Genomic DNA, 23,492 nt, shown 5'->3' on the forward strand with positions numbered 1-23,492 from the left:
GGTGATCTCCCTCATCTCTCAGTGCCTTCAAAGCAGCTCTTGATTGATGTGTTTCCCTGACTCACGAGCTTCAAGAGGCTTTGAAGACACTGGGCCAGGCTCTGATCTCTCTGAGGCTGATGCAAATCAGGAGCAATGGTGCTGACAACAGTGCAATAACCCACACTGATGTCAAGCCAGTAAAAATAAGAGCAGAAACAGAGTTTTAGTCTTTGCCTTGAAGGGATCTGAGCAGCACTGTGAAGTAAAGAGTAGCAAACCCTGCAAAGAAAATTCAGTGTAAACCAAAGGATGTTACAGAAGGACACCTGTCCTTTCCTGCAGCTAAGGAGGGAAGGGGTGTTCAGCTTTGTATTTTTTGTTGCGGTTAAGAAAAATGAGGGAGTTGGTGAGAAATGCAAGCTGCAGTCAATGGCATCATCATAGCCAGGATTAGTCCTGGGGAAAGCCCCGTCACTGCTGTTTTCAGCCTGGCAGCAGCAGCACACACAGATGTATTCACACTTCTCTGAGACTGGCTGACAGCAGGAGAGCTGCAGGCAGAGCCTGGGTAACACAGATCTAGGGGTGAGAGGAAGAAGGGCTATTCCAGGGCAAATCAGGCTGTGGGAGGGAAGAGCTGGGAATGTCCCCAGAGCGGCTGTGCACCAGAAGATGGGCATCCCCTTTTGCATGGAGTATTCCCTTTCTAGGAGCACGGGCTGGCCCCAGACCCTCAGGAGAGCAGGGAAGGACTATCTCTCCCCTGCCGAGCATGTGTGTGGAGCAGTGCCCTTCTCCATGCCATACAAAACCACCCGCCTGGTGAGGCCCTGCCCTCTGGTGGGCTCTTCAGGGCTGCCGGGCTACCCCCCCCTGCCGGGCTGCCCTTGTTCACAGCCCTGCTGTCGCCTCTCCCCAGGTGTGGTTTCAGAACCGGCGAGCCAAATGGCGCAAGCGGGAGCGGTTCGGTCAGATGCAGCAGGTCCGGACCCACTTCTCCACCGCCTACGAGCTGCCTCTGCTCACCCGTGCTGAGAACTACGCCCAGGTGAGTGCATTCCTTTGCCTGGGCACTGTGCTTGCTGGACACGCTGCCTCTGCTCCCAGTCCTCCCCAAGCCAGGCTTCACTTCTCAGGCACATCTGCCTGCCCTTAGGCAAGGCTGCAGGGACTCCGGGGCTATACTGCCAGGCTGTACTGAAGGGCTGGCAGTTTTTTAGTCAGGTGCTCTGCTTGGCTCCCTCATGCCCTGGCCCAGAGCAGCGATCTTCAAAGCAGGTACCAGGCCCAGCTCTGCGTGATATAGAGCAGCGTGCTTGAGCACACAGGTCACCCTGCTCAGCACATCCTATCACATGTGTGCTGCCCACTAACTTTCCACTGGTTTGAAACAGATCCAAAAGGCTAATTCATGCCTAAAGAATAGCAGATCCCAGGGAGGCTTCCTTTTACCATGTCTGATTTCGATGCCCCTTGGACATGGTTGTTGGATAAAAGGATTTTTCCCCTGGCAAATTCCCACAGCAGTGCCCCAGTGATGGGCTGTGGTACACACAGCACACTTACACTTGGTGACATCTGGGGATGCTTCCCAAGGGAGTTGTAGATTTATGCTCCAAAGGAAGAAGGGAGGGAGCAGCCATGCTGGGGTACCTGAGGCTGCTTCTGAGTCCTATTGAAACCATTCCTGCCCTGACCCTGGAAGCAAGTCACGGGGTTGCCTCCCCTCCGTAGCTTCCTGTCTTGGAAAACCTGTCAGCACAATAGCCTCCTAAACACTGGGCCAGCCCAGTTTCACAACGCTCCAGATGATGCCAGGCAGACTGGGGTTTGCTAGCTCCAGGGCTAGGGTGTGCCTCAGAAAGCACTCCCGCCTTCCTCCACTCCTCTTCCCACCACCCAGAATTTGCTCAAGGGCGCAATTCTGCAGGCATGATGCTCTGAACCTGACTGTCCTCACAGATCTGCTGGAAGCCCTCTCTCCCTGACACCCTGTCTGTCAGCTGCCTCCCCAGCCGGTGCTGTACCAATGCTACCCCGCAGCCAAGCCAGGAGTGCTTGATCTCTCTCCCGCTTGGCGTCTCCCATAAACTGAACAAGAAACCCTTTTGAAACAGCTGATATGCCAAAGCAGCTTTTCAAGCAGAGAACACTCTCAGCAGCCTTTTTAGCATGTCCTTCTCTTGCCTTTGTAACTTACACTGCTCTCTCCCTCCATACTGCCCTCCTCTCCCAGCACAAGAGATCAAAAATTTGAAAAGCAATTTGCAGGAGGTAAGAGATCAGAGAGGGCCCAAGGGCAAGCAGTGGAAAGGGGCAGTGGGATGAAGGGCCCTTTGCTCTCTTGCTCCAGCCAGCTGCTCACCTCCTCCCTGCTTTCATCCTGCATGCCCATGTGTCCCCTGCTGCAGCACACCTATTTCCACTGCCAAATACTGAGCCCTCCTCTCTTCTGCAATATCATTTTATGAGTGACCCTGCAGGATCCTAGATGGTCTCTTGAGGTGGCCCTGCAGGGCTCTGCTCTGCAGCAGGGTGGGTGATGCTGCCTGAATGGGCCCGCTTGGGGGAGAGGGGCAATGAAGCTGCCTGTGCTGGGATCTCAGCTCCGACAGGCATGTCTGTGTGGTACAAAATAGCCCTTGCCTAGGCAAAGCTGCCCCGAGCTGGAGAAGGATGGTGGATGAGCAGCCTCACAGCACTGCTTTCTGCCTGATCCCTCCGTAATGAGTTGGACCACAGAAATACCGTGGATGACACAAATTTTCCTGTCCTGAGAAAAGTGCTCATGAGACAAAAAAAGTAAGAGCAGTGTCTGGGAGAGGAATAAATAAACAGATGCTGTGGCAGAGAAGGAGCACAATCCTGCTCCCTGTGAGTAACCCTGCTGCACTCCCTGCCCCTGTCCAGGCTGGCATACAGGTTTTGGAGTGGATTTGCTGGCCGCAGGAGCACTGAGGGTGCTGCAGCTGGCAGGGCCCAGCAGATGGGACTACATGCCCGTCTCACTGGCTGCCCCTCCACTAGGCTGCCCTGCCAGGCTGGGGCTGGACACAGTCCATTCCCTCAGGCCAGCTGCCCAAAATATCCTGCATGGGGCAGCCCTGACGCTTCTTTTCCCACCCCCAGATCCAGAACCCCTCTTGGATTGGCAACAATGGAGCAGCCTCCCCTGTGCCTGCCTGCGTGGTCCCCTGCGAGACGGTGCCCTCCTGCATGTCCCCCCATGCTCACCCCCACGCGGCCGGCGGCGTCTCCGAGTTCCTTGGGGTCTCCGGGCCCGGCAGCCACGTGGGACAGACTCACATGGGCGGCCTCTTCGGCACAGCCGGGATGAGCCCCAGCCTCAATGGCTACGAGCTGAACAGCGAGCCGGACCGCAAGACCTCCAGCATCGCTGCCCTGAGGATGAAAGCAAAGGAGCACAGCGCCGCGATCTCCTGGGCGACATGACAGGGCTGCAGCCCATGCCCGCCAGACACAGAGAGAGCACGTGGGGACAGCCCAGTAAATCCATCCGCTTGGACTCCAGACAGCAGTTGCCTCCTCGGGGATCTGAATGCAGCACTTTTAGCTACCCTAGGCATATAAAGTACATATGTTAATGTAAGTGGAGTGTTTCCAGCATGAACGTGGCAGCTCCCGGCTTCCTGGGATCAGGCAGGGAGAGAGAGGCTGTGGAGCAGCACCTCTTCCATCAAGATCTGGGATAGGATGCATCCCTTCTCGCTCCCCAACAACCTGGGCATTTTTTCTTCCCGCTGTTTTTTCTGACACCAGACATGCCTTTCCAAAGAGCAAGAGCCCACTGGCCTTTCAGCAGCTTCTCCCATCCCACCACCCACCCACCCACACACTCACACACACACTCTCACATATTCTGCCCTGGGCAAGGGACTGGATGGGGACTCTGGCACCAGCAAAGAGACTCTCTCACACTGCCAACATCATTTTAGTGGGAGCTACGACTTCCCACAGCCGAGTGGGGAACAGGGCTGGGAAGATAACCAAAGCCAGAAAAAAGGCAACATTAGCCCACCTCCTTCTACCCCGCTCCCACTCCATCTTGTACTCTGAGATGAAGCAGAATTGTAGAGGCCTGTGAAGGGGATGCCCCTCTACTCACCATAGCATGGTGTTATCATGCTGAGAGTCTTTGCCAGCCCTCTGGTGACCCAGATGGAGATACTCCCCAGCAAACAAAAGCTTTCCAGCATGGCTTGATGCCCCCGGGCTTTGCTTTCCCTAGTTGTGCTCTATGTTGAGCCTCACAAGTATGGTGATACAGGAAAAAGATTCCCTCTGTCTTTCACTGGGTCGGGAATTACTAACTTCAGTTTAGAGACAGCAGCTCTGGCAGGGAAGCACAACTGCTATGTAAATCTGCAAGTTGCTCTAAGAAAGAGCTCAAGCACAAGCACACCACCACAGTGGCACAAGGCCACCAAATTCCTCATACACCTCATCCTGGGGTCAGACATGTGCAATGACCGGCCCTCCCTCAGCCCTCCACCCCAGTGCCCTGTGGCACACAATGGCTGTGGGCATCTCTGCACCAGGGACAGCAAAGGAACAGGCTGGGAAGGGGCTCAAGGGAGAACAAGGTGATACTGCCCCGTCTCCAGCCACCTCAGATCCTCTTCATTTGCAGAGGAAGTAGAAGAGACCAGAGCTTCTCTGGTTTGTGTGAACCAACATGCCTCTCTGCTTTTCCGTCCCAGTGCTCTTACCTGCACAGAGCTGTTAAGTTAGATCTCCTTTGCAAGGCTAAATGTTTTACAAGTTTTTCAGTGATCATAGTGCATGGAATAATTTTGGAACATCCTTTTACCCCACTGAAATACTGCCAAGGAGAAGCTGAAAGTTAGCTGAGCACTACCAGCCATACAGTGTGAATTTGCAAGCTGGGCATGAGCTAGGGTCGCCATCTCCAAGATTTACAAGGGAATTATAGGATACTACTCCCAGAAAAACTGGTTTGTCACCCTTCCCTCTTTCCTCTGCTCAGTGTTAGGGGATCTTGTGGTTTAAGGTCCAGGAATATCTAGTGGTCTTGGAAAAAGTTCCAAATAAGCTACAACCAAAGCTTCAGGTTAATGAGCCATACAAGTATTTCCATAGTGCCTAGACTGTCAATACACTACCTTAATGATACACTATTGCTAGGTCAAAAGTAATATATTTATTGGAATAAGAAAACACCAGTAGTACTGTTTCTTTTCTCTCCTCAGAAATGCTAAGAGATGCATTCCCTGCTATGCACAGGAAGCCAGCATGCATGTCACTACATCATCTGCATAACCAGGGCCTCTCCCATCACAAGCAGCCAGGATTTACATGTCAGCCTAAACATTCAGCTGAGACCTCAGGCATGGTGTCTTAGATGCTGAAAGTGATGCTGATCACTGAACCAGGCAGGATCATGCTGACCAGTTGGAGGTGTGTACATCCCCACTGGGTACCCCAGATGCCACTGAGCTTCCCAGCTATCCAGGACTGGTGACAGGAGGCAATTTGTCCAGATTTGTGCAGGCAGCTGAGCACAGTGTTGAGCTTTTTCCCAGGTACACTGGGGATCTTGATGCTTCCCAATGTCAGCAGGCAATCAGTGGAGGGCTGCTGCCTGAACAGTCCAGTACCACTGCTGACAAAGCAAATTAGCAACAAGCAGAGCTAAGGAGAGGGCAGTGGGGCAGGCAGGCATATGGGGACAGGTCTCACTTAGCCTGCAAGCTCTGAAGGCAGCTCCAGTGGAGGGCTGTATCTATTCAAGAGCTTAGCTACATTCCCTACTGAAGTTAAAAGGTAGCTTTTCCTCACAGACTTCCACGGGGCCAGTATTTCATCTGAGCTGTTTAACAGCCCAGAGGATTAAGTGCTGTATCCCTGTCTTGTTAGAGAGAGAGAGAGGACAGTCTTCTGGCAGCAGACTTGGCATTTAGAGAAGTTTGGCCCCCACTTTCTCTCACCTTAAAATTCATGTGGAAAGCACATGTTGGACTCAGTCTAATTTAAACACCACTGTGCGTGCCCAGCCCTCAGCCCTCCCGAAAACACCACGAGGCAAGGGGAATGTTGTTCCCTGGACCCCCTTGTGCAGGGCTCCCTTCCCACCTCCAGCTGCAGGCAGCCCCACTGCTCATCAGACTCTGCCTCACCTCCCTGGGTGCTGCTACCATTCAGGCACAGTCCCTTGCACCCACACTTCTGGATAATGCTGGAAGGGGTGTCCCTCCCAAACCTTCAAAAGCAGTTGTTCTGGTAGTTTTTAAGCTACATGCATCTGTACTTAAAACACATTTAAAAAATTAATTTAAAAGGGTTTTAAAACTAGCTGTTAAATTAACATGAAAAACTGTATAAATATATATATATACTTATATATATGTGTATATATATATATATATGTGTGTGTATCTTAACCTAGCCAGCCTACAGCTACTGCATTTCTTAAAGGTCACAGGGTCAGTGCTGTTCTTGCAATCCCACGTTACCATGATGATACCTTTTTTAATTATTATTATTGTTGTTATTTTAATACTTTTCAATTCTATTTATGACTTTCTTCTCTATTTATTTCTTATTTAGTATTTTACTCCTGTCTATACATTGAATCACAATTCCCTGGCTTGGACTTGCCTTCAAAGCTGCAAGCTTTTTCCCCATCCACCACCAAAATGTCTCACAAGCATCAGCCGTCCCAACACCTGCCATGCCCATGGTGGCATCCTCTGTGGGTGCAGCCCACAGAGCCCACCCAGATGCTCCCTCCAGCCTCATGAAGGGAGGAGAAAAACATTTCTCCCAAGCAGTCCTGGCCCTGGCTATGCAGCAGGTATCCTACAAGGTGGCTGCCTTATGCTGCCCATGGCTGGGTATCCCAGAGATATCCCAGAGCTTTGAGACCAGGAAGATGCAAATAGCAAGAGCAGCATGGGTTCCTGGCACTGGCTTAAAAGTGGTTGGGTACCACTCACTGCCAAGCACTGGGAGGCACTTCTTGCCTACAAGCAGTAGTTAGTGCTTTGGTAGCAATTGAAACCAGTGGGGAACTAGGCTTGGGCTTGCTGGACCCTGCGGGGTCCAGACTCTTAGGGCTGCTATGCCTCAACAAGCTCCTGGAGAAGGGCCAGGTCAGCCCCCTGGCACGTCGCCTGCTGCCAGCAGTGCCACCCACCTGCACTCCCAGCAGGCTCTCCAGCCAGGCTCCAGCTGCCCCCTCCAGAATATGCTACCCAGTTCAGGTCCCACTGCCCCAGCCCCTACCTGGGTAGAGCCTACAGGGAGGAAGACCAAGCAAAATAAAAAGAGAACCACCCTCCCTCTCCTCTAAAGCCCGTGGCAGGGTGTGAGCAAGCGTCCATCCCTGCCGGAATGCGCATCTCTGCCGGGTGACACGTCCTTGCTGGACCACACCTGGCCTGAGCCATGGCATGGGCAGGTGTTAGGGAAAGGCCACACGCAGTGACCATGTGTCACACGTGAGGTCTCAGAGCTGCAGCACACATAGCTTCACCTGCCCCATCAGCCCCATCAGCCTGGCCCAGGAGTACCCCATGTGCTGCCCAGGAGGGCTCCCTGCTGGTTTCCTCCTGCACTGGCGGTGTTTTGGGGTGGGAGGCGTGTTCCCCTGATTCCCAGAGTACACTCAGTCCGGGCAGCACATTGTAAAACACTCTCCAAACAAACTAAGGCAAAAAGGTAGTTTCTTGGGAAAGGATTGAAAAATAATCAAGCAGAGGCAGAGCCCCGTGTTTATTTTGCTGCTCTGACTGACACAGCAAAAAGCAAACAGACCGCGGAAGAAATTAAACCCAAATGGGAAGGGGGTGGAATCGGATGGAAAGTCATTCAGCCCTTTGCAGCTTCCCGAAGGGAGCTGGGAGGAGGCGAGGGAGCAGCCTTACACCCCCTTAACTCTTTGCTGGTAACATGGTTCTCCACTCCCCCCACATAGCTAGGTAGGTAGGTAGAGCTAGGACTTTTATACTACTGATTTTGAAGGACAGTTTTCAATGTATAATAATATATCGGTTTAGGTGTGCAGTGCTTGAAAGAGAGACTGGGAGAAAGAAAGAAAACAAACCTCAATCAATATTATTGGTTTTTTGTTGTAAAATATTGTAACCTTGTATAAATGCTACCTTTTTTTTTTTCTCTCTTTAGCTTAACGGCCTGGGGTGGAACATATAAAAACAATAAAAAAGTTTTAAAAATGTTCAGGAAAAAAAAGAATAAAAAAAATCATTTTAAATGTTGCCACATGAGGTTTGTGCCATGCAATGTTATTGCCTATGCAACCATGTATTACCAGTTCATTACAGTGGAATATTAAAAAAGAACAAACAGTCTTGCAGCTTGATTCTTTTTAACTTTTTTTGAAGTAAGTTATTGCACTTGCAGCTTTTTCTTTTTCTTTTTTCTTTCTTTTTTTTTTTTTTTTTTTTTTTGAGGTGAAGGGCTGGAATTTCCAGTCACCAATTTTTATTTTTCCAGGTTTTGAAAGGAGTGAGAAGGTCCCTGCTTCCCAGCCACCCTGGCCAAGGGGGCACAAACACTGTTGTTGTTTTGGTTTGCAATAAACTCCTTCTCTTCTCTCCTCTCAACTGCAATCTGGCTGGTTTGTTCCTGACTCATGACAGATGAAATGTGATCAGAGGGGCCTCCAAAATCTCACGTTAATTGAAGCTGGCAAAAAATACTAACAGTGCCCTTTTGAACTGCTGACGCAGTCCAGAATGGATTAGCCGGGGGTAGATTAACAACAGGTGGCAGCTCACGGGCTGCCGCCTCTGCCGTACAAAGCGCTGGGCAGGAGCCAGCGGGCGGGCCCGGAGCGCCCTGCGGCCGCTCCCGCCTCACCGGGCCCCGCCGGGAGCGCCCCGGCACCGCTCGGCGCCCTGGCCACGGGCTACAGAGCAGCATGGTCCCCATGGCTTACTGCTCCGCCCTTGCTGCTTCAGCAGAGCCTAAGAGCTCCTGCAGCTCCCCCAGCCCTTCTCAAGCAGTCCTTAATGAGGCAGCCGGTAACCACCGCTGACACAGGGAGAAGCTGACTTGGCAGCAAGAGGCCACAGAACTGGGGACCCTCAGCTCCCCATGTTGTGTCACCACCCCTTTTACACAGCACAGTCATGCTCGGGGCACCAAGCACAAGGTCTCTTGAAGCCCTAGGAGAAGACACCTGGCGCTGGCAGCGTTTCCCATATTCCCACAGGCCATCACACTCCCTCCCCTCCCAGCTCCACCTTAGCAGAGGCATCCAAGCCTCACCCACCCTCTTCTCCTCTGTGGGTCTGCAGGGTTTCCCAGAGGTGCCTGCCTGCAGCCAGAAGCTGCTCAGTGGTGCAGACTGAGCCCTCTGGGTTTCACTTGTCCCTGCACAAAGGGAAGGGTTTGTCTGGGCCCCACAAGTTCACAGGGCACAGATCTTGTCCCACTGCAGAAAAATCTGCGTTCTGTAAGGGCCCTTTCTGTGGCTTGCACTCCATCAATAAATTCAGCTGCAAAACTGTTTCCTTCAGACTGCACAGACCCACCAGCACTGGGCCCAGTAAGAGTCAAGTCCCTGTACCCAGGTGCTGGGTGGACTGGAAAGGGCCTGTCTTGCCCAGGCAAAGCTGAGAAGGTGCCAAGCAGCTGCCAGCAACCCACCAAGACCCACAGAGCCCCTCTGGCCTTTCCATCAGTTGTCTGGGAGCATCAGCTTGCTTCAGATGGTGCATGGCTGTTTTCTATCTCACAAAGAAATGGATAATGCAGGTGCTGTTGCAAGCTTATCCATTCCTCTCACTTGTAGGAGAAAAATTCCTTCCCTCCCCAAGCACTCAAAGCCAGATTCTCCAGATGTTGGCAGAGTTCAGAGTGTTGAGAGCCTAAAGCCAGTTTCAGTAACATACTGCTTGTATGGGTTTACATCAGAAATTGCTCCTGGCCTAAATGATGCCAAAGAACTAAAAAGTTTCTCTCTAAACTAGATAGTGGCAGAACCCAGATTAGAAATGTGCATTTTGCTCTTGAAGCTGCACCTTCTTAGTGGAGTTACAGAGTTATTTAAAACACATGGAAAAATTTCTCTCTGGGAGATGTGGCTACAGCTCCTAGGTTAACGCGTTCCTTCTCTGCTGGAGAATATGACTTTGAGGCAGGGCAAAGTTCGGGCAGTTTAAATGAAAAACAATTTTTTATTCCTGTAAACTAAACAGATTTGCCTTTTTTTCTTCCTCTTTTTAAAAGCAGGTTATTAACCTTTAAGCAGATGGATGTTCAATAATCTTCTCATTGGCAAGGAAGGTAACAGCCATGCAAGGTGCATCTACTTATGGCCAGCTGGAGCCCACATGTAAAGGTGTTGCATTTAATCTGAGACAAACAAGTGTTTATTATTTGTGAAAGGATCTTCCACTTTCTCTTGCTTTGCAGTTCGTAACTTCCTCACAGGGCAAAGACAGATGCTCTGAGTTAGCAATCTGCTCCATTTGCTGTAGCCTTACTGAATTCCTGGATCTCATTTTACGGTCCTTTCTCCTTAAAACCTTTTCCCCTCCCTGTTTGTATGAAGTGTGGCAAAGCAGTTATTGTTCCCATCAGTCTGCAACTGAAGGCACCCGGCACTAACTGTGGCCAGCACCCAGCTGAGACCTGCCCCTCACCTTCAAAGAGAAGTTTCACAAAAGAAGGACCTGTAAGTTTACAAACAGCCAGCCAAGCAGGTGAGAAACAATGGTTTTCTTGAGCGTGTGGCACAAATATACATGGGCACATGGGAGGGAACACAGCTGGTGGCTTGAAAAGCTCAGGTATCTTTCCAAGGCATTATGGGCTTATTTCCTGGATGAGCACGAGGTATTCACACTGGGCAGCTGGATATCTGTAAGTGACACTTTGTTCAGTCAGTCCCAAGCTTTTTAGTTTTACAGATTCCCATCACTGCACAGAATGGAGGGGAGGGGCTAAAAGAGATAAGCTTCATCCTTAAAAGCACAGGATGCAACAGAAACCACACCTCAGAATGACACATGGAAAACCTCATGTGGGTCTGCATATCCCAAGTTCTTCATGCCTTCATTGGTCAAATGCTCCAGCTTTGACCTTTGTCCAGCCCCCCTCAACTGAAATTTAGGTTAAAAATCTAATAGATGTGACTTAATAATTATGCTGGTATTTTCTTAGTCACAATATCCCCCCTGCACAGAGTCTGGTACTGAGCACTGACACAAGTTTATAGACCTAATAAAATCATAACCAAGTTGCACTGATCTCTGTCCATGGTCAGAGTTGGTATGCTTGTCTGGAGCAGGAGCACTTCCTGTTTATGCAAGTAAACAGGCATTTAGCATGACTAAAGGAAATTTGAAGGACAATTATGGGATCCTTTTCCAGACAAATGAAGACAGCAAACAGGCAACCTTGCAGGAAGAACCTTTGAGCAGCACTGCTTTCAGTCGGAAAACTCCCTTCGTGCTGCTAGCTCCAAGCCAGTCCACGTAATTGCCTCAATTGTCCCTGTTATCCTTTAATAGGAAACATAACTCACTTTCAAAGCAACCACAAGAAGCTGCAGACAGGGGAATCCTGAAGATCAGCAGAGGTGGGACTGCATTACAGCCATTTCCATCAGGCTGAAATTACACAGAGTGCACCAGGAATGTCTCTAAATGGCTTCAAGCCAGGGCCCGCTGAAGCCTGCTGATTCTTAAAGTCAAGGTTAACAGTCCTCTGCCTTGGTAGTGAGGAACCCAAAACTCCAAATAAACAACAATTCAGACAAAAGTGTAGCTGTTCTGCTAAATCCCAGGCTTGGGATACTGGTGTTCAATCCTGTTTTTACCCACACATCTCCAAAGAGAATCCGACTGCCTCTCTCTGTTTCGTTATCGGCAGGTACAAGTAAGAGGCTGATCTTACCCATGCAGGAGGACCATAAAGATCAATTTCTTGCACTTAGATACAGCAGTGGCAGGCATCATAAAAAGAACTTACACTGTCCTACAGGCACTCCCAACAGCATGAGATACAACTTAAGGACCCGTGACTCAATAGCAAAGCAAACATGTTGTACCTGAATTTTCTGCTAAGCAAGTGCTACCTCTGTCACGTGCCAAAGTTAGCAAGAGGTTTGAAGTGACCACCTGCTCATGGGATAACCTGCAGATCCCATGGAGCATTGTGTTTGGTATTTTCTGGCAGGTTTTGACAGAAATTATTATTTTCAGCCTAAAAATTGAAATGAAAAGGCAGTATAGGCGAAATTTTTGCCAGGATTTGCTCTGCTCTTCTCAGCTCTTTAGGATCAGACTGAAGTTAGCAACTGGACCAACTGGAATTGGGAAATTGCTCATTTTCTAGCATAGATTTAATCAAACATAAGTTTACCGATTTCTTTTTTGTGATTCAAGTACATGGATGAGACTACCCCTGACAACAAGAACTACACAGTTTACATTTTAGTTTACAAAAGAACATGTTTTGCAGCAGTCATAGTAAAATTTAAGTATGCAAATCTTCAAAGAGAAAAATGAAAAAAATCATACTCACTCTGTCTGATCCCATTTCTTCATCAGCACCATCGATTTAGATTTTCTTCCATATATCATGCTTTGGTTGGAGAGCAGCTTCCATGTAAGAGGGCTGGACAGATTTATGCAGTACCCATTAACCATTCTGAGAACTTTCCTGATCAAAAGATGCTCTACCTGTGAGAAGTACCCAATGTATCAGACATTTGTTATGGAGGGCATTCATATAAAATCTTGGAGGCATATTTATATTAAAATTGCCCTTCTAAATCCATTTTCATGTGTCTCAGTATAGCATCTTTTTAGAACGCTCAATACTCACCAATACAGCCTAAAACCAAAATGAGTCAGAAGTACTGAGCATCACTTAAATCCCACCTCACAATTATTTTGAAATCTGTGTCCAAAGTCCTTGAGAGGGAAAAACTTGTTGCTACAGCATATTTGAACCACACCAGCAGAAATATGATGGATGGTAGGAGGCTCCAGAGCAGGAGTTAGAGATGGAAGGACAGAGTCATTCAGAACATTAGAGCCTGAATCTTCACATCCTGTAATAAGACAGTGGAGCTGTGAGGAATAAAAAAACTCTTGCCTTATAGGAAGAGTTAGTGATGCTAAAAATGCATCCTTAGGACTCCCCATGACTGGCAGAGCAGTCCCTGCAACACATTCCCCCTTGCTATGCACAAGGAGCAAGGTATGCCATGCACATACTGCCCTTTTGCAGCATGATCCACAGGGCTTCTGGAAACAAAAAGCTGCCACCACATTGGATTCCACAATCTCAGTGACTCAGCCAAAGATCTCTTCTCAAAGGTACAGTTATTTAACATCTGCTGTATCTCTTTGCAAGAATAAAAAAAACCAAACCTGTTCTATATTTCTCGAAGATAAATGCTATTGTCAAATCTTGGCAGAAAATTAGAGTAACAACTATTCTCCCCAAAAGGTGACTGGGATGCAGACCAAACTTCTATTTTCAAGACAACCATCAAACTGCAGTTACGGAAAAGACAAAATATTGACAGACCTTTCTAAAATGCATTGTGGATATTCAAGTTTAACATAGATTTATGTAGTAAAAGAGCTTGTCACTGAAATTCTCCCTTCTGAATTAATTCATGTTTCCTTGTGCCATTCCAGAAGTGAAATACAATAAACACTCATGTAATTTAATTTTTAATATACAATTATCAAGCTTTTTTGGTCATCATATATACAATGAAAAGTTAAAAATTATCTTAATTTAAAGATTGACAAAACCTCTGCTGTAAATCAGACATACAATTAAATCTTACCTTTACAGAATCTGCACCAAGAACATCACAATAATAAATGCAGAGAGCAAGTAAGAAGGCAATTTTACAATTTTTCTTTATGGTCAATTGCCCAATTTTCTCCATGGCATTAAACAGAGACAAATGGGGTTGTAAATGAGCTAGCCCTATAAAAGCAACTGTAAAAGGCCAAAGGATAAAACATTATTGTCAGGGGTCACTGGACATTTTGTGCAAGGGGAAACTACTCAGATGCTCCTGGATGCAGACACAGGGACATGTTACCTTTTTACTGACTGGAGATTATACCTCAGCTTAGCAGGACTGGTTTGGCTGTCTACATCTAAAAATATTCAACCAAATGTTTCAAATCCTCAGTGTCTTTTAAGACTCTGTGCAAAACGAACCTTTTACTGGCTTACTGAGAAAGAATCAAAAAATCACAGAAGCTTCACAACTCTGTAAGGAAGGTGTTATAACTCATTTAAGCTGCTAAGGCCTGCCAAGCTGAGATCAGCTCCAAAAGGACAGCTAAAACTGACTACTGCACTGTTACAGGTACCCTTTTAAAACAAACTTCACAAGGGAAATATGCTGGTATCTCCTCATGCTCAAGCACCAGCACATAAATCAACAGGAAGATTCAAAAAGAAGGTTCATGTTAATAAAACTGAAAGGCTGCAAAGGACATATAATGAGTAACAAACCTTCCTCTCTCTTGTGATAGCCACTGTGCAGAACAGCAGTTGTCATTGCAACAGCTATCCTTTTAGCTCCCATAGCAACTCAGAAATGAAACAAAGAGGGCAGCAAAAAACATTTACTAGTAATTAAACACTCCCAGAGAGTCAGATGATACAGTTTACAGGCACATCCCAGGGAGGTTATGAAGTGAAGCATCCCCACAAAGCTATTGATCCAATATGATTTTTATTCACAGCACATCCACTGCATTGGGCAATAAGATAAGACTTAGTGGGGGTGAGACAAATAGGAGCAGATGTTTCCTGTTTCTAGCCTGACTTTCATTTGGTTTCTGTCATTGCTGCGTATCCAGTTTAGGAGAGGGGGTGAACCATGATGTCTAACACTTGTCCTATTGTTTGGGGTTTGGCAAATCTGAGGAATAAGGTTGCTTGCACTGTAACAGAAAAACAGCCCATCAAGTAGGCTGTGTCTGTAACCAGCAGCAACAGAGGTTTCAAAAGACAGTGAAATCACACTTATCTAGTAGCAAGCATTTTATCAGTGGAGCTAGAAAAGAGATTGCTTTCTCAGCCCAACTTAGGACCCCTCCTTAAGACTGAAGGGCAAGAGTAACAGTCCAAGCAACTTTATTTCTAATTTTGTTGCATTTTGCTTTCTCATTCAGGTTCATTTCAGTATGGAGAAACAATTCAAATGTTCCTAAGAAATGTAAATCTTCTCCAAAAGACTTCCTAAGCTGTATTTTTCAGCCTGTGGCAATGGGTTCCTTAAATTACAACCAAAGACACAATTGTTTTTCCAACAATGGTAACCTACAGGAGTTTGTAAGTGTGCGTTAAGAGTGTCTTACACATATACATGTGCCTGTACATTGAAGCTGGAACTGGGAATTTCTGCAAATATAGAAGGTGTTTTACAAATTAGTACACTGCTTGCTAAAGAGGTTTCAGACATGAAAAACTTATTTCCCTATGGATGGCTACAAAGTAAAAGTGTAACCTGATTGCTGGTTTTATAATGCAGATAAAAATATAAGAAGACTAAAGACAAATAATTTTCTTTGTAATACAACTATTTCTGATAGAGTCAGAGTCTTTTGCAGGAGGGCAGCAGAAAACCTGAGATTTACACAGGAAGTGCAGCAATTGCAGTTCTGTCCTGCAGGTCTCTGCTTTGAAGGAGATTATCATCCCGGCTGCTGTGTCTTCATCTCCATCAAAATAATTTAAGTAACACAAATTGCTTTGTTCTTTAAACTAGGTGAAAACAGACAGATTTTTGTTTGTGATGTTGTAAAAAAATAAACATTTGTCTCATATTACAGAAGAAAATATTTGTTACAGTTACTTAAGACAACAGTTAAAGCTCAAAAGACAGAGGCCCACCAGCCACATAGGAAATAAACTCCTCCCAAAAGAGAACAGCTCTACATGGCAGACAGTTGCTTTGAATGGATGGATGCTCACTAACCAGAGAGCCTGCAGCACATTTGATAGAAGAGGTCAGTCATGCCAGTCAGACCACAAAGAGCAAGATTCTGTTTTATTCTTCCAGATGCATAGCCTCCTCTGGACAAAAGTGTGTGTTTGACATTTTTTGGAGAACCCATAAATAGATTCAACTCTCTGTGAGCAACAGAGAAGCAGTTGTCCAGATTTCAAATACAACTTTGTGTAAAAGGAAGACAAAAACATTAATTCTCATCTCTCTCAGATGCAAACCCACTCGCTAGCAAGTTTTGTCTTCAGGGCTTTATATTCCTCATAGCACCTTTTCAGCTGTTGTTTTCCTCATGGAGGTCTGTCTCACTCTTTACAAGCTGCCGATATTGGGAAAGCTCTTCAGTTTCTCAGGAAAGTCATCTTTGTACAGGACGGGGTCAGCACGATGCTCCACCACTTTGAGAGGCATGGTCCCAAAGACAGAGGCAAACTTATTGATGCATTCAGATCTGGGGAAAAGGAAAGCAGTATAATTAACTCCAACAACTGGGCTGGCTACCAACTCCCACACCAAACTAACTGGTAGAAACCTTCCCTCTTGCACTTGGAAGTATTTCAGCCATGCTGGCTACTAATAAATAAAAAGAGAGCCTCACTGCAGAGAGAACAGAAAAGAAGCTGGTGTTCTTTGATTTATCCATTTAATCACAGAGACGAGCAAGGGGATGCTGGCAGCAGCACATGTGCACATGGAGGTCAAAGCTTCCCTTCTCCCTCCCCCTAGAATTCCACTCATTCTTAAAGCAATGTACATGCTGTAAACCAGAACAGATTAACTGCCAACATGTCTCTTAAAGGGCCACTGTTGGGTCAATTTCATTTATAACGAAGGTTTTGCAAAAACCAAGGCTTTGTGAAAACAGAGTTCTAAAAACAAAAAGTCTGTCTTTTTTCAGGCTTCTTCAGAAGCTCTATCTTTTCCCACAAAAAAATAAACATGCCTCAGAGAATAGGCAGAGCTGATTGTACTGTAATTTAAAGGTGAATCTGAATTAAAACTATAAAATGAAACAAACTAACTAGTTTATTTTCCCTGTCTAAATAAAGATATATTGAGCAATAAGACATCACATTAGCACAAAAAAACTGGACCACTGATGACTCTTTCAGTTTTAATAATCTCAGGTGTCAGTAATGTGGAAAGGAGCAGCCACGTTCTTCAAAAAACAAGCAAGCAGATGTTTAACCATTACATTGCTCCTTTAACTCTTTCACTGAAGGGCGCTATACCTGTGGAAGCAAGGCAGAGAAAACCTGGCTCATCTCACCTCAGCCAATGCTCAGCTAACTTTAGCTGCCTGCTACATAAAACAGCTTTTAAGGAATTCAGATACCAAGAATCATGACAACAGTTCCCTGCCCATTAACAGAGAGCTACAAGAAAACAGGTGACATTTCTTTTGCCATTCAAAAAGGAAAACGAACAAAGAAGTGAGCACTTTGACTCAGCTACAGAGACTGAAGTGTTGCAGGCAGTGGCAGAGCAGGTCTCTCACTCTCCAACCACTGCACCCTCTCCCGACCCCTTTGGAGGGTTAGGGGGTCACTATGGCTCCAGGATAATTTACCTCATCAGGACCTGGTCAATCACACCAACTGAGTGTGACAGTTCTGTGATGGGGACTGCTCAACACTGCCCCAAACACTCTTTTGAAGTAGACGGGACAGCAAGAGCAGTTTTCAAAATTATTTCCTCAACCACATAGCTGTTTCAAGCTATAATGGTCATCATTCAGACCATATTCTGTCCTGGAAAAAGTGTCAGAAAACTACTTCATATGAAGTGATACTTGAATAAAATATTACTGCAGGTAAATACAGATGCTTCCCTTTCTCCTACCTTCCCATCCTCTCCTACTTTATCCTACCTCATACCTTTCTATCTTCAGATCCAAATCATTGGGACCACAAACAAAAGAAAAGGAATTCAGAGTGTAAGAGAAAACCATGTACAGTGGGACACAACCTCTACTCCTGTGACAAATATTATTTGCTCCAGTGTAGCACAGATCTGAAATAGCAAAGGAGCCACCAATGAGGACTTAAGTGAAGACCCAGGTAGATGTTATAATCTAAAATAACAAGATGAACTATCAAGAGAATGAGATTTGGACCACAGGCACTGAAAGGTTCACTGCAGTAGTTCCTGCAGACAGCAGGAACTGAGTGTTTTCTCCAAGAACATTAAGCAATTTCTGTTGCTTCCACAGGATGCCCACTGTAAGATATCTTAAAACACATCTCATTTTTAGATAAATTCAGATTTTCAAATAATCTGTTACTTGTAAGAAATGTGGTTAACTAATCCATGATGTGGATGTGTATTGGGGAAGCCTTATGGCAGGAAACCCACAAACTTCACAGGCAAGGAGGTAGATGCACTGGGAGATGTGCATGTGAGAGGTTTGCACAGCTGCTGGCCTTCACTGGTTTCTGGAATACAAGAATACTTTTAGTCTACTGGTTCAAATCCTGCCTCTGCCAGTAATGACTGAAAGACATTGTAATGTAACAGCTGCTGAGTGGCTGGTGTGAAATGAATTAGTTATCTCAGCCTACTGCCTGGCAGGCAGGTGTCCACATCAGAGGAGCCATTGTCACAACCAGAACTAAGTGGCACCCTCAGAGCAAAAGACAAAACTAAATGGATAGGGCAGACAAAATTGACCTCTTCCCTCCAGAGGTTATAGTCCCAAATCAAAAGTGAGGTATTATGACAAAATATCAAGATGGGATCCTTCTACAGCTGAACTTATTTTGGTGGCAAGTCCATTTAAGCCTGCCAGTATAATATCTCTAACCACCAGGAAACCATTTTATTATTAAAGAAATGGCAAAAATTAAGAATGGAAAAACTAGTATGTTCTAAACACTCTGGCTGAAGCAGAAGTTAGCCCTCCACAAATAAATATCAAATTCAAAGATCAGAAACAGGCTTTTTAAAAGGAAATAAATGTCATGCACAAGCCAGAAAATGTCTTTGAAAGAAAGACACTTTCCAAAAATTTCATGTCTAGCACTGAACTAAATCACTTGAATTCTGAAGTCCTTGCCATTTTTGGGCAATATAAACCAGAAGGGATATCTAGAACATTAAACACTGAAAGCTAGGTAGCCAAGAGAATGTAATGTCATCTCAATATGGAGGGAAGGTGTTTCCCTTAGTTGTGTCAATAGTTTTTCAAACTCAAAGTAACACAGGCATGTTTGCTTCCAAGTATTATTTTTTTTCCTTGCATTGCTGACAACATGCAGTTGTACTCAGCTCAATAAGACATTAAGATTGTGTGAATTTGGAAATTGAGAGCCCCATTACCCCTGGATGAACTTGGTATTTGTTAAGGTCTCTTAATCAGGTTCCTCACTGCTAAAATCCAACTACATTTTTGGCAGGGTAACCCTTTACCTGCAGCCTTTGGCCAACTGTGACCTGGGCAGTTTGCCTCTTAAGGAAATGGCTTCCTATTTTGACTGTGACAAATACTTGCACGTCCTAAATAAAATGCTGCTGTTATTGTGGCTGCAGAAGCAGCTCAGCCCTTTGCTATATTTACTGTACTGGCAGTTGCCCTCTAGATTGCATTTTAGAGATATGTCCATTTTTGAGAGCCAGATGTAAAGATGTTAAAGGCAGTAAACTTGTTGCTACTTAAACACCTGTAAATACAGGGATTATGAGATCTTCCTGCAGTTTCTTCTGTGACCTGATGTAAAGGGTAACCTAGGGCAAGAAGGGAATTCTTGGTTCAAAGTTTTCTTCAGTTAATGTATTTTAATGATGGAGTTTGATAACCCTGGGGACTAAAGTCTTCTATTTATCTAAAATAAATTAGACAGCAGGAAGAATAGCAAAGTTGGCTTTCCCATGATTCAGTATATTGCTAAAATAATACAATTTCTTAATAAGAGACAGAGTTCAACTATACCATCTTCCTTTGTCTCCTCTGAATGAGTCAAAAGGCCCAACAAAACCAGTTAGTTACATATCTTTCCTGGACAGATCTCCACAACTGAATTCTCAAACCTTTTCCATTTACAAAAACCAACAGGCAGTTGCTGGGCATCCCTCTGCTATTTCTGAACCAGAAACCTAACACCAAATGTTGTGCATGTACTTGGCAACCCCGATAAATTGTTTGTTTCACAAACAGTAGGTTGATCCCTGGATATCCGGGCAAGTAATTAGCTCAGACTACCTGTTTGTTATCTCTGAATGCTAGAAAGCAAGGAGTCAGGCACTTGGGGAAGCTGCAAGTAAAGCTGAAAATGGGTCTTTGCCTGACACCTCAGGTATTGTTCTTGATACCCAACACTGTAAAGTTATCAGTACAAAGTTATTCTTTTATAATGACAAGGATCCCCTGATGCATGCACTTTTTTTCATTCAGCTTCTCTCCTGACCCTGAAAATAGTTAGTGGATAGATTGGATGGATAGATTGGATGGATGGACAGATTGGATGGACGAACAGATAGATAGATAGATAGATAGATAGATAGATAGATAGATAGATAGATAGATACGAGAGCCTTACTCACTGTTAAGTTAGGAAAATTTGCTCTAGGAGTTGTTACCATTTATTATCCACTTTAAATGAATATCTAGCATAAAACATTCAAAAAATAAACCCTTTCAGATTCTCAAATAGCTCCCTTATATTTAGGTAGATGATAACACAGGGCAAGAAGGCATTAGGTGTAGCAAGCAGTTTCAGTTCGACATTAAGGATTTTCAAAATCAAGCCTGAATATACCTAAACTGTGTATCTCTCCAGATTCTCCTGCACTCAGACTATCTCAGCATGTACTTCTTTGGCTGGGCAAATAAAAGTATGTGGATTTGCAGTCCATCTAATACTTCCCACAACCCAGTATTCCCCACTTTGCAAAATCAGAGACAAGCAAAACAACAGTTTAAACATGTTCTCAATAAACTGTCAATGACACTTTACTCTGAGGATACAAGAACTGCCATAGACATGAAAACATGACCTTTACCCAACATCATAATGCACTTCAAGGCAAAGAGCAATTTTTTCATCTTCTGTTTTTATAGCATTTACCTTAGTGAGAAACTAGTTCATAACTAAAATTCCCATGTGTTGTTGTAGCACTACTGCTATGACCACAGGAAAGCTTAACTGGCTTGGTAGCCCATCCTGTAAGCCAGGTCAGAATTGTTAGATATGGGGGAACCTTTTGTGCTTTCCTTTTAGCTAACATTTAATATCTACAAAATTTCCCACCCCTTTCTCAAGTATTTTCCTGCAGAGTAATTTTTACCATCTTAATGGGGTATGTTTTACTTTTGAGTTGCATACTCCTTTTTTTAATTCAGTCTTATTAAAGCCCATACAACACTTAAAATTTTCTGATTTCTACAGAGAAGGACAGAAAAAAGTTCACTGTTAAAATGATAAGTGTCTTACTAATGACTAGTAAGATAACCATGTTATACCTCTCCATGCAAATCTGAAATGGCCTGTTTTACATTTTAAATGCAGGTCAGATTTTTTTTTGTCACCTCTTCGAATCAAAAATGTTGGAAGAGACCTTTAAGATCATCAAGTCCAACTGTCTGTTTCTTCTGGTGACTTCTTCCCCCTGCTTACCTACCTCATCAGTTCTATTGTTGGAAATAATTTTTCCCAAAGTTTGCAGGAGAGATGCAACAGACCAAGAAGCCTAAAGTGAGATGTCTTTATTGGTCCTAAATCTCAGGTTAATTCCACTTAATAACTGCTGGAATTAATGCTGACATTGTTAAAAAATGCAGCATGGAATTGTGCAGCAAATGCCCTTCACGAGTGGAAGCAATGTGCTTCACAATCCTTAGAAAGAAGACAATGTACAAATATCACTTCAAATTATTTTATTAATAATTTATATCCTTTCTGCTCTTTGGTAAGCTACCAACTGTCTAGTTTAAAAAAGAATTCATAATTATTACAGTTGATATTCCACGGCAAACAGAAATGTGGTATTACTGACAGTACTGCCAACCAAGAACCTGAACTTCATATAACTCTCCTAAAACTCTACAGCAAAGCTGCTAAAAATTGTACCCTTCTAAAGTCCCTTTTTGTAGTAGTCTACCTTTCAGAGACACATCACCCATCATAGGAATAACTTATGTTGATCGAATCCATGTAACATTCTTTCAAAATTAGTAATTTATAAAAACACTATAATTTTTGATCCTAATTTAATGAGACACAGGATAAGATTCTAGGGATCAGAACAAAGCAATCGGAGAAATAGAGAGTGGTCACTCACCTTTCCACCATGTGTGTCTGGTCCAGTGATAACCCATCAATTGCTGTACATTCTGGACATTTGAACTTCTTTCGTGGGGTCACCTGCAGAAAGGCACACCAGATATTATCAAATATCAACAGAAGGGACATTAATCTCCTTGCACAGAGAGCAGTGCAATACCTCTGAGCATGCCTGCAGTGTAAGCTGAGCTGTCTCAAAAAGAGGGGGTGTACAAAAAAAGCCACTTTATTCCTCCATTCAGCTCCATCTGGCCCGGCTGACTGCAAAATTCACAGGGGCCTAATAAAAACGGCTTGGAGGGTTTTTTCCTTCTGTAACTGAAAAGAAGTGGCGATGACAAGCTCCTTAATTCCTGTTTAATGACTGTTTTCTCACTGCCAAGGTCCCTGTATAAACACCATTTGTTCTTGCAGCCATAACAGCGATGAAATATAGCTTCCCATACTTCACCGTAACGTTAATCCAACAGGCGCTCTTTTGCTCTCTCCAGTTAAGAGCTGACTGGCAAACCCTGCAGCACTCTCCGAATCGCACAGAGGTGCCAAATTACTCTGCTCTGCCCTCATACAGCTCAGAAACTTTTTCAGCAAAAGCACACACTTTATCTTCTAAAGACTTTTCTAGGAAATGCAGCCACCAGTCCCAGTAAATGATGATGGACAGAAGGGAGAACGGACCCTGTTAATTGAAGTAATGCCTGGTGGCCTCTAAATCTCATTCCAAGCTGACACACTTTGAAATGAATGTACGGAGTGAATGTCTAGACCTGAAAACGTGTCGAAACATGTCAGGAAATTAATTCAGGGATAAAAAGTTCATTTAAAGCTGATCTTGCAATTAATGTTCTTGCAATTAACATTCCTATAAATCAGCTGTTGTCAGGCCACGATAGAGCAAGCTGTGGACAGTTGGCAATTTCTTTCCTCTAGTGATCTCAAATAGTTAAAATATATGTCTGTGGGCCTGTACATATACACACACATAAGTACAGCTGTCATTTAAATTATCTTTTTTATAGCTCATCTAGATGGTTAAAATAACCACCAGAAACAACTGGTAAAAAATAATTCTCTGTTCTCAGTTAACACAAAAACTTTACCAGAAGGGCTTTTCTATCATGAGAAAGAGACCAAGATACCATACTGGGAGACAAGGAGAGAAAAAGGGAGGATTAAGTAACATATTGAAGCCTACTGAATAAATTTAAGTATGTATCTCATAGTTT

General features: G+C 44.8%; 2 protein-coding genes across 3 annotated transcripts in view; one reads left to right on the top strand and one right to left on the bottom strand.

Annotated features, from left to right (window-relative positions):
* The window catches only part of ALX4 (ALX homeobox 4), a 44,175-nt gene extending 35,837 nt beyond the window's left edge, over window positions 1–8,338 (top strand). Inside the window, exons 3-4 of the mRNA XM_071427576.1 lie at window positions 902–1,030; window positions 3,112–8,338. Of these exons, the coding sequence (XP_071283677.1) occupies window positions 902–1,030; window positions 3,112–3,435 (453 nt within the window). The 3' untranslated portion in view covers window positions 3,436–8,338. The remainder of the gene's footprint in view (window positions 1–901; window positions 1,031–3,111) is intronic.
* Window positions 8,339–13,669: 5,331 nt separating this feature from the next.
* Window positions 13,670–23,492, bottom strand: part of EXT2 (exostosin glycosyltransferase 2) — a 73,179-nt gene continuing 63,356 nt past the window's right edge. For both annotated transcript variants that reach the window (XM_071427578.1, XM_071427577.1), the window contains 2 exons: window positions 22,265–22,347; window positions 13,670–16,439 (listed from right to left, as the gene is read on the bottom strand). In XM_071427578.1, coding sequence (XP_071283679.1) covers window positions 16,301–16,439; window positions 22,265–22,347 — 222 coding nt within the window. In that variant the 3' untranslated portion in view covers window positions 13,670–16,300. The remainder of the gene's footprint in view (window positions 16,440–22,264; window positions 22,348–23,492) is intronic.

The sequence above is a fragment of the Agelaius tricolor genome, unplaced genomic scaffold, assembly GCF_023055355.1.
Source record: "Agelaius tricolor isolate 1412-34295 unplaced genomic scaffold, bAgeTri1.0.p SCAF_5, whole genome shotgun sequence".
In the NCBI taxonomy this organism is placed as follows: domain Eukaryota; kingdom Metazoa; phylum Chordata; class Aves; order Passeriformes; family Icteridae; genus Agelaius; species Agelaius tricolor.